Source organism: Eptatretus burgeri, chromosome 10 (genome assembly GCF_056783735.1).
Source record: "Eptatretus burgeri isolate ZD-2024b chromosome 10, Ebu_testis_v1, whole genome shotgun sequence".
Taxonomy (NCBI): Eukaryota; Metazoa; Chordata; class Myxini; order Myxiniformes; family Myxinidae; genus Eptatretus; species Eptatretus burgeri.
In genome coordinates this window covers 11,137,427-11,147,426 of record NC_140970.1, presented here as the reverse complement: position 1 = coordinate 11,147,426, position 10,000 = coordinate 11,137,427, and the positions used below count along the sequence as shown (strand labels likewise).

At 38.2% G+C, this 10,000-nt stretch overlaps 1 protein-coding gene across 3 annotated transcripts in view; it reads left to right on the top strand.

Moving 5' to 3' along the window:
* Positions 1 to 10,000, top strand: part of BMPR1B (bone morphogenetic protein receptor type 1B) — a 137,802-nt gene that overhangs the window by 81,997 nt on the left and 45,805 nt on the right. For all 3 annotated transcript variants that reach the window (XM_085897057.1, XM_085897058.1, XM_085897056.1), the window contains 4 exons: positions 4,875 to 5,031; positions 5,313 to 5,415; positions 6,077 to 6,185; positions 8,167 to 8,263. In XM_085897057.1, the coding sequence (XP_085753183.1) occupies positions 4,875 to 5,031; positions 5,313 to 5,415; positions 6,077 to 6,185; positions 8,167 to 8,263 (466 nt within the window). The remainder of the gene's footprint in view (positions 1 to 4,874; positions 5,032 to 5,312; positions 5,416 to 6,076; positions 6,186 to 8,166; positions 8,264 to 10,000) is intronic.

Below are 10,000 nucleotides of genomic sequence, written 5' to 3'. Positions count from 1 at the left end.
ATTTCATCCTTGTCACACACCCAATATGCACACCAAAATTCATCCAAATCTGAAAACAAATTTTTGAGATATCCTGCACACAAACAGATAAACAGGAAAAAGACGTTGTGCAGAGCATGATACTTGCAAAATCCACCCCCCCCCTTCGCCCAAGGTTGCCATAGATACATCAAATTGTCCATTTTATTAAGATTAAAATTGACAATCTTAATCAAAGCTCAGGTCAATCGGATGAAAATTGATTATTTTTCAGATTGAAATTGATGATTTTAAAACTTTGACCTTGAGTTGACCTTTGACCTTTTGATCTCAAAAATAGTTGGTTCCTTAATTTAGTAATGCACTTTGAAATTGCTGTTTGATTTTCAGGTTAATCAGATGAAAATTAACAATTTTTCAGATAGAAATAGATTTTGGAAGTTTGACCTTCAGTTGACCTTTGACCTTTTGACCACACAAATAGTTGGTTTCCCAATTCAGTGACGCAATATGCAAATCTTGTTCAAATTTCATGTCAATTGGATGAAAAATTATGATATTACAAATTTCACCTCAAGATGACCTTTGACTTTTGACCTCAATCAATAGGTTTCTCAGTTGAGACTACCTCTACAACTTGGTAAAGTTTCATGACAACTGGTTTAGAATTGTGACCTGTAGGTGACAGATTGACAGATAAACCAACAGGCAGAATAACAAAATCGACTGAGCAATATACTTGAAAAATCTTCGATTTTGCAAGTAACAAACAGACAGATAAGGGTGAAAACACCACCTCCTTCACCTTCGGTGGCAGAGGTAAATATGAAATGCAGGGAATACCTGCTCGAGTTAATAATTGAAGGTAGCTCCCAACCTGAAACTTTGTGTGTTTCGCTATGTCTTTTGTGTTTTAATTCGCATATTCCTCTTTGCAAAGACTTAGAGTCACGTTAAATTCACTTGCGATTAATTATTAGTTGGGATGAAAGATTGAAATCGGTTTTGTGGTTCGTTCTTGTAATAGATCAAAATATTTTAAATACTTGCTTCCCTGTGAAATAATACCATGCATCCATATTAAATGTACAGTAAACCGAGAGTAAATACATGAGGAGAAGTTGATTTAATGTTTATTTCTGTCAGTGTGGTGGCTTTTAGCACATCTGTGGCAGGGGATTAAACTTAATTGAACTCAATGTATCATCACAATGACCTCGGCCTATCATTTGGCACATCCTACTCATTGCAACACAACAAATTCTTCTTGATAGTTTAAAAAAAAAATTTGATTGATTAATTTTTACAGCGCCGTTTTTGTTTTGTGCAATCTGCTTCATCCCGCTACATGTTCACATGGCCACTTCTGCTCCTGCTAACCTACTGCTTGTCCTTCGCGTTTACAATTGCAACTCTCTTCCACTCCACATTTTAATTTGAGCCTGTATTTGAACTCCTCCCCCTCAAAATTGTCTTGCTCTGACTGTGGGTTTAGTTTATGTCAGTCTTCGTTGTTCATGCTATCACTCCCTATTTAGAACACTTTACCATTTCCACTCCTTCGTAAACCCTTCCCTTTTGTTTTTATTTTCATGTTAACTGATATTAACATTGCGCATGGTGCATGCTTGGGAGTGGTGTGCCTACATGTTTGGGAGTGGTGCATGTTTCTGTCTACGCTGGTGCTGATAACTTGCCAATAAGCGATGAAACCAGTCTGACAGTGAGGGGTGTGTATCATTGGGATTCTCATGTATGTACTATTTGTGAATGTCTTTATAGCTGTAGACTGTAGAGGAACTCGGGTAGAGTTTGAAACAGCAAAGGTCTTACCTGGTTTAGTCTTTCATGTTTGCTTTATGACCTTCGCATTCTGCGAAAGGTTATGTTTTGGTTGGCGTGTATTTATTTATTTATTTATTTATTTATTTATTTGTAATCTTGTGATTCGTACAACTCAAAAAGTATTAAACCGAATTGCATGAAATTTGGTGGGATGATTGGTTATTAGCTAGGAAGCATTCGATTAGATTTTGGGATCGTTCGGGTCAAAGGTCACGGTCAAGGTCACGGTCAAGGTCACGAAAAGGTCAAAATCGTCTTTTTACGATAACACGGTCAATTTTTATTCAATTTGCATGCAACTAACGCCATAATGTTCAGAATTCAACGCCTCATCTTGTGATATGCAATATGACACAATGACGCCCATACTCTTGTTACCGGTTAGGGGTCAAAGGTCAGGGGGGTCACGACCTTGAAAAATATGCGGTTTTTGTCATAACGCGGTCAATTCTTGTCCGCTTTACATGAACCCAACGCCAAAATGTTCAGAATTTAATGCCCAATCTTGTGACACAATGACGTCAAAACACATGTCACCGGTTGGGGTAAAATGTCGGGGGGGGGGGGTCACGCACTTGAAAAATATGCGATTTTCGGCATAACTCAGTCAATTCTTATTCGATTTGCATGAAACCAGCATCAAACGAGATTACCTTCTCTTGTTGAAACGTTGTATTCACCGAGCTTGCGAGTGAAGACTCGCCAAAACGACGTGAGTTGATTGTTGTTTAGTCTGTAGCCCCCGAAAGTCGGGGGGGAGGTTATGACATTATAGATATGTGGTTTGTGTCATAAGACCATTCATATGAAACCAGTTCCCCACACTCATACCAAGAACAAAAAAAGTAGTGGCGGTGAAGGTATGTGCTCTATGAGTGCCCGTTCTAGTTGCAGCTTTATTGGGTGAGAAGAGCATGGGAGGAGCCAACCCTAGCCTCCTGGGGTAATTCATTAGGTGAGAGCTGATTGGTTATTCCGTGAGAGACGTGATTTGATATATATATATATATATATATATATATATATATATATATATATATATATATATATATATATATATATATATATATATTATACATAACCAGTGGGTTATGCTTACACATTGTAAGCATTAACGAATAAAAAAGGAAATGGTAAAGTGCTTCCCCATTGGCTCAGGTTGCTCACCTGCATTTGACGTTTCATTTATTTATTTTCTTCGTTTTTTTTTCATTTATTTATATTTTCATTTACGGATGCTCTCTAATGATTATGTTTTTTTTTCCTCGTATATTGGCTTCATTGTCCGTTGGCATGCAAAATTACTGTGCTTCCCCATTGTCGTGGGACGCTCACTTGCATTTTTTTTCTCTCATTCATATATATTTTCATTTACAGACACTTTCCGACAGTTCTGTGATTTTTACTGGTGTATCGGCTTCGATATCCGTCGGCACACAAAATTACCATGCTTCTCCATTGTCTCGGGTCACCCACCTGCATTTTTTTCATTTATTTCTTTTCATTTATTTCTGTTTTCATTACCTTCGCATTCTGCGAAAGGTTATGTTTTGGTCGGCGTGTATTTATTTATTTATTTATTTATTTATTTATTTGTAATCTTGTGATTCGTATAACTCAAAAAGTATAAAACCGAATTGCATGAAATTTGGTGGGATGATTGGTTATTAGCCAGGAAGCATTCGATTAGATTTTGGAATCGTTCGGGTCAAAGGTCAAGGTCAAGGTCACGAAAAGGTCAAAATCGTCTTTTTATGATAACACGGTCAATTTCTATTCAATTTGCGTGCAACTCACGCCAAAATGTTCAGAATTCAACGCCTCATCTTGTGATATGCAATATGACACAAGGACGCCCATACTCTTGTTACCGGTTAGGGGTCAAAGGTCAGGGGGGTCATGACCTTGAAAAATATGCGGTTTTTGTCATAACGCGGTCAATTCTTGTCCACTTTACATGAACCCAGCACCAAAATGTTCAGAATTTAATTCCCAATCTTGTGACGCAATGACGTCATAGCACATGTCACCGGTTGGGGTAAAATGTCGGGGGGGGTCACACACTTGAAAAATATGCGGTTTTCGGCATAACTCAGTCAATTCTTATTCGATTTGCATGAAACCAGCAGCAAACGAGATTACCTTCTCTTGTTGAAACGTTGTATTCACCGAGCTTGCCAGTGAAGACTCGCCAAAACGACGTGAGTTGATTGTTGTTTAGTCCGTAGCCCCCGAAAGTCGGGGGGGGTCATGACATTATAGATATGTGGTTTGTGTCATAAGACCATTCATATGAAACTAGTTCCCCACACTAATACCAAGAACAAAAAAAGTAGTGGCGGCGAAGGTATGCGCTCGATGAGTGCCCGTTCTAGTTTACGGATGTTTTACAATGGTTCTGTAATTATTATTTTTTTCCCGGTGTATTGGCTTCGATGTCAAATGACACGCAGAACTTAAGCTTTCTACGTCACCCGGAAGGTACTGATCTTTAATATCAGTGAGTCAGTGGTTAGAAAGAGATTGTGTGTGTGTGTGTGTGTGTGTGTGTGTGTGTGTGTGTGTGTGTGTGTGTGTGTGTGTGTATACATATATGTTCTAATACAAATAACCCAAACAAATAAGCAGGAGGGAGCCATAAGACCATTCAAAGCCTGTGTTATGAATGCCAACCTAATGCTGTTTTGTCCATGTTCTATCTTTTTTCAATGTTGAGCTTCAAGCCATACACAACATTTAAAAAATCTTTGGTATGACTGTTAGGGTTCAGACCATCAACCTCCCAGACAGAGCGGATGCTCTAACCATTACAGCATTGAGTCTTTATTTTCATTTTTTTTCCTGCCTTCCCAAACTTTAAATTCTCTATTCGAAAAACGATTGATGACTATCTGGCAAATTTGTGGACTGTACTAAAAATCAGCCCAATCGTATCCAAGTGGTCACTGATAGATCTTGCTCTCACCCTTTACAAACCCCCATATTAGATGTGGAACCCCCACCCAAGTTGAATATCATGACTTACATTCCTTCTTTGAACACACAAACAGGTGAGGGGTTGGATGGAATGCTGCATGGAGGTTTATCTCGGCTGGGGACATCCCGCTCATTCGTCGATCCCTCTGCTATCCCCGAGCTTCAGACTGGATCCCTCTGGTGTCATTGCTCTCATCACTGCCCTGAAAACACAGTAAACAGCTCATGCCGGTATGTAATCAGGCGAACATTCAAGATAACTTTCCATTGCAATCAGTGCGATCATTTTATCTCAGTGTTTCATATAACCTTAGCTTCCTCGAGTCGATGAGAACATTTGCTAAGACATTGAATGATTTTATCTTTTAAGGATAGGGTGGAAATTTGGTGAACTGTACTTCATTTGAAGACAAACAAGGTGATCATCATTCGATGGAAGTAACAACCGATGAGACTTATTGAATTCACATGATTAACCAGGAATATGTTTGTGTCCTCTCGTGCATATGCAGCACCAATGGACAATGTTTTACAATCGTGGAGGAGGATGAAGCTGGAGGAGTGACCATCACATCTGGCTGTGTTCAGAAAGAAGGTTCGGATTTCCAATGTCGGGTAAGAAATTTGCTTCGGCATCAATAGCGAAATGCGATCAATTTTTTTTTTTAATGTGACATGAACGTCAAATTGCAATCTCCCACCATCATGTGAATTTCAAATAGTTACATTGCTTTAATGTAAACATTTATATACCCTTGTTTCAACCTTTAATGACTTTATCAAAACGATTTTTATAATATAGGTTAAAACTCTAAAACTGTTCTTCAAAAAAATAAAAAACCTTAGAGAATTGATGACCCAACCATATTGCCTGTGTGGCATATTTGCCATTCGATGCTAAAACTGATGGCCAGGTGTTTGTAAATATTTAATGTTTAATAGCCCATTGCTGAATGCACGATATTGCAAAAGCTTTTGCTGCCATCACTGGATATAAGTGCTGGGTAATTGTTCTCAAAACTGTACACTTTCTTCGTACACAGGGGATTGACTAGCTCGAGCTCTTATATTTACGGAGTGTGTTACTGTCTCAACTGTAATTTCGAGCACAATTGTTTATTAATGGGATTTGTTTTACAATTCCTTTATCCTTTATTTTTATTTTATGTCTTATTTATCCTTGATCTTGCATTCTCTCATTCCGTTGATATTGCATTTGTCCTTTCTCACTGAGCTACTGTTTATATTGCTGGCCATTTCCTTCTCACTTGGATAGGACACACGGATGTCTAGGATCAGGCGTGCCATAGTGTGCTGCTCCAATACCAACATGTGCAACTTGGCGCTGTCACCTACGCTGCCGCCTCTGCCTCCTGTAAAGACAGGTTAGTCTTGCTTGCTTGATAAACTACCTCCTATTCGTTTTCAACATCTTTATCCCCCCAACCCCAATGCCCCCTAGTATTCACTTCAGCCACATCCATCAGCCTCATCCGATCAGAAGAACTTTGAATGGGGAAAATCATTGAACTAAAATACACAATTTGGTGTCTGTCTGTCTATCCGTCTTTTTGAATGCGATACATTCAGTCGTTACTTATGCAATCTCAACCAAACTTGACAGAACAAAGGGTCACACGATGGAGGTTGTTGCAACTTCATTTGCCCCTCCCCCCTTCCCCAAGGGGGTTTTCCGCCTTGGGCAAAATCCATGATAAGGTGTATATCCCGATTAAGATAGCTTATCATAACATTTTTTCAAGGCCGTTTCTCAAAACAAAAGTAATAACAACACTAATGATAATATTAGTGTTATTACAAAACAATATTAATCCGAATAATATCACCCCTCCTGGGAGGATTTTTCCCCCTTGGACAAACGCCATGATAACATGTATAAATATCTTATCATGACGTTTTGTGGAGCGCCCCTACCAGAAGTAAAAAATATTTTAAACCACAAACAAATTTGATAACTTTTTTAAACGGTCGCTACTGCTGTTTTACATGAAACTGAACACGAAAATGCTTAACACATGACCCTTCCTGCTGCTTCCATATGACAGGGTTCTACTAGTATACTGTATATAAAAGAGCGAGTTTTTTTTTAAATGTTTCCAACCCTCTAGGTCATTTTCACGAAGATTTGCTGTACCGCATTATGTTTTCATGTGGAAATGCTACATCACAATAATAAAAACTTTCAATACTTAATCAAATTGATGGTGAAACATGAAATAATGGCTCTTTTGTTGATTGAGAGTCATATGTCGGGTGCCCCCCCTCAGCAGGGAGAGGGGCAGAGATTCGACCCCACATCTTTGAAGGTGGAAGCTCTTTTGTGAATCAATAGTCAAAGCTCAGTCAGGAAGCATTTCAATATTTATTTTCCATATGCACAATGGAAATTAAAAATACAAAGGATCTACATTCTCTGTGGGACTACACTGAGTGTATTGAGGGGTCACTCGGTCCTGTAAGACCTTAAACAAGGAAATGAGTTGACAATTTTGCACATTATTTCAATGTCGCACTCCCAAATTAAATTTTGCTGCAGCTGCAAAAATCTTCTTGATGCTTTGCTCAAGTTTAAATATCCCAATTTTGATTGGGTGACCCAACTTTTACTGTTTCAGAGCAAGAGAAAACATTTATTAATGTCCTACATGTGCCATTCGTTTATTATCCCTACACTTAAAAAAAAAAAGAATGGGGGGATATTGTAATCTGCTGTCTGTCTGTTTTTCCGTCTGTCCATCACGCTATCTCATGCGAAACGTTTGTGCAGAAATTCACCAAACCATATGGGAAGAAGGTGCAAGAACAGTATTATTTTTGGCCCTGCCCCCCCCTCCCTTGAGGCCCTGGGATGAGATAAAAAGGTCAAATGCCAAAAATGCAATTACAGGCACATTTTAAAACATTTTTTTTTCATGAAAATTCGGAAATGCAATCATCATTGGGGGATGTATGAAATATGTAATGGATTTTGGGGAGATTTTGACCTCTGGTTCATGCCCCAGGGGGTAGGGACTGAGGGTCACAGGGGTCAAAAGAGAATATGTTTTTGAAAACTCTAAATATGATATTGGGTCATTCCTGGTGGAACTTTTTGCCATCTTTCCACTTTTCTTTAGGTGGGAAGCATGTGGATTTGTGATGGCGTGCCATCGACTTTGCTCGAGGTGGTTTTGAATAGCTGTTTGCCATTTTAATTACTGAAACAAAAAGAAAGAGGTTTAAAAATTATTACGAATTACATACATTGTGGAGTTCATACACATCACTCATGTCTCAGGTTACTGTAAGTGAAAACGAGTCAGACACATCTGATTGACTGATAGCTGTCATGTGCTTCCTTTTCAGGCTTGGGCCTGGAGAACATGCAAAATGTGGCCATTTTATTATGCATTTCATTCTGCATGCTTGCCCTGCTACTCCTCTTTGCATTTCTTTACTACAGGTAATATTCAACTTCACTAATTCCTGGGAATCAAACACTTTTTCTTTTCAGAGAAATGATAATACATGCGCAATTAAATTTTCTTGAGAGTAAAACTTGATTGTTAAAACTTTTCACAAAATAATTTCTTCTGTTTGTACATACTACTACTGAATGCCAAAGAGACTTTGTGCCATAATATTTTCACATGAAAATTTTCATGGATATATAAATGCACCTTCCACAAATTATTTTTCAATCCATCTGCTGTTTCTGTTTTTGTTATGTTAAAAACAGAGCAGGATTGAGCCATAAGTTGCAACCATGATTGTGATATGTAAATGAGACATTTTTGAAAAGTTCTCCATAGAAACGAGACAATGTAGAAAAAGAATTGCATTTCTGGGGAACCATTCAGCTGACTTTTATCTGTACTCAATATTGAGTATCTTGTATCTGGTGCTATGTTTTGAACATTTTAAAATAAATTCACAATCCCAATGCAGTAAACCCTCGTCAAACACAGGAGTTGCGTTCCTGGAAAATGGCGTGTTCGGCAAAACTGTGTTACGCAAGCTGTACTGTTACGGGATAAATGGAGAAAGGGGAATGCAACTGTGGAACGGAACATACAGATATATTATTTATTTATTTATTCTTATATGTTTTTCTTTGTTTTTTTGTGGTTTTTTTTGCTAATTAAAACCTCAGAGGGAATATATATATATATATATATATATATATATATATATATATATATATATATATATATATATATATATATACATATATATATATATATATATATATATATATATATATATATATATATATATATATATATATATTACACACACAAACAAATCTGTTGTGTGAGGGGTTAAGTTTGTCGTGTGGGGTTTAATTGTCCGAGGCCGGGGGATCATCGTCACCAGTGGGTGTGTAACAGCATGAAAGGTTTGCATTTCAAGTCGCCAGATGCATTTCCACAAAAAGAAGTATAAGATGGTCCTTGAAAGACTTAAACCCATGTGCTGCCTTCTGATCCTTGGAGATGTATGTCCTGTAAAGTCCTTTTTTGTCAGCATTGAACACCTGTTCAGGGGCATAGCCTCTTTCTGTTATAAACTCCAGGAAGTCATACTTTATCTCATGGTGCATATGATTTACTGGTTCACATCATACTCATGGCCCACCAACACTTCAATTATCCTGCCAAGAAACTTGTCTAACATCACGATTTTCAATTTTCTCTGCTTATGTCATAACCTTACGGGATTTCTTCACTCCACTACCACTTGGAGAGGCTTGATGTTTTTGTGCCACACTGTATTTAAGGTTACAGTATGCAGCTCAATAACGTTGAGTTAAAGAAATCTCCTGGGCACAAACTTAGTGACCACGGAACTCTGCAGACTGAAAAACAGTGCGAGTGGTTGAAGATGGCAGGAGATGTCACCTCTGCATATGACGTGGTCATGGTGGCACATTCAAACCCAAGTATAATCAAGTTTTATTCGCGTTTGGGAAATTCGCATCGCGTTTATTCCCGTGCATATATAAATAAGGCCCGTGAGGACCCATGTTGGACGAGGGTTTATTGCATTCCACTTTTGTAGCTCTGCCTGACCACTGTCATCAATTCCCAATACCATTAAGAATGAAGCTTCGAGTGCTGTTCTGTTTCTATCAAATGCATTGTCATGAACATTTCTGAATACTGATCTTTTGTGAGCTCTGCTGTGTGACTGATACCAG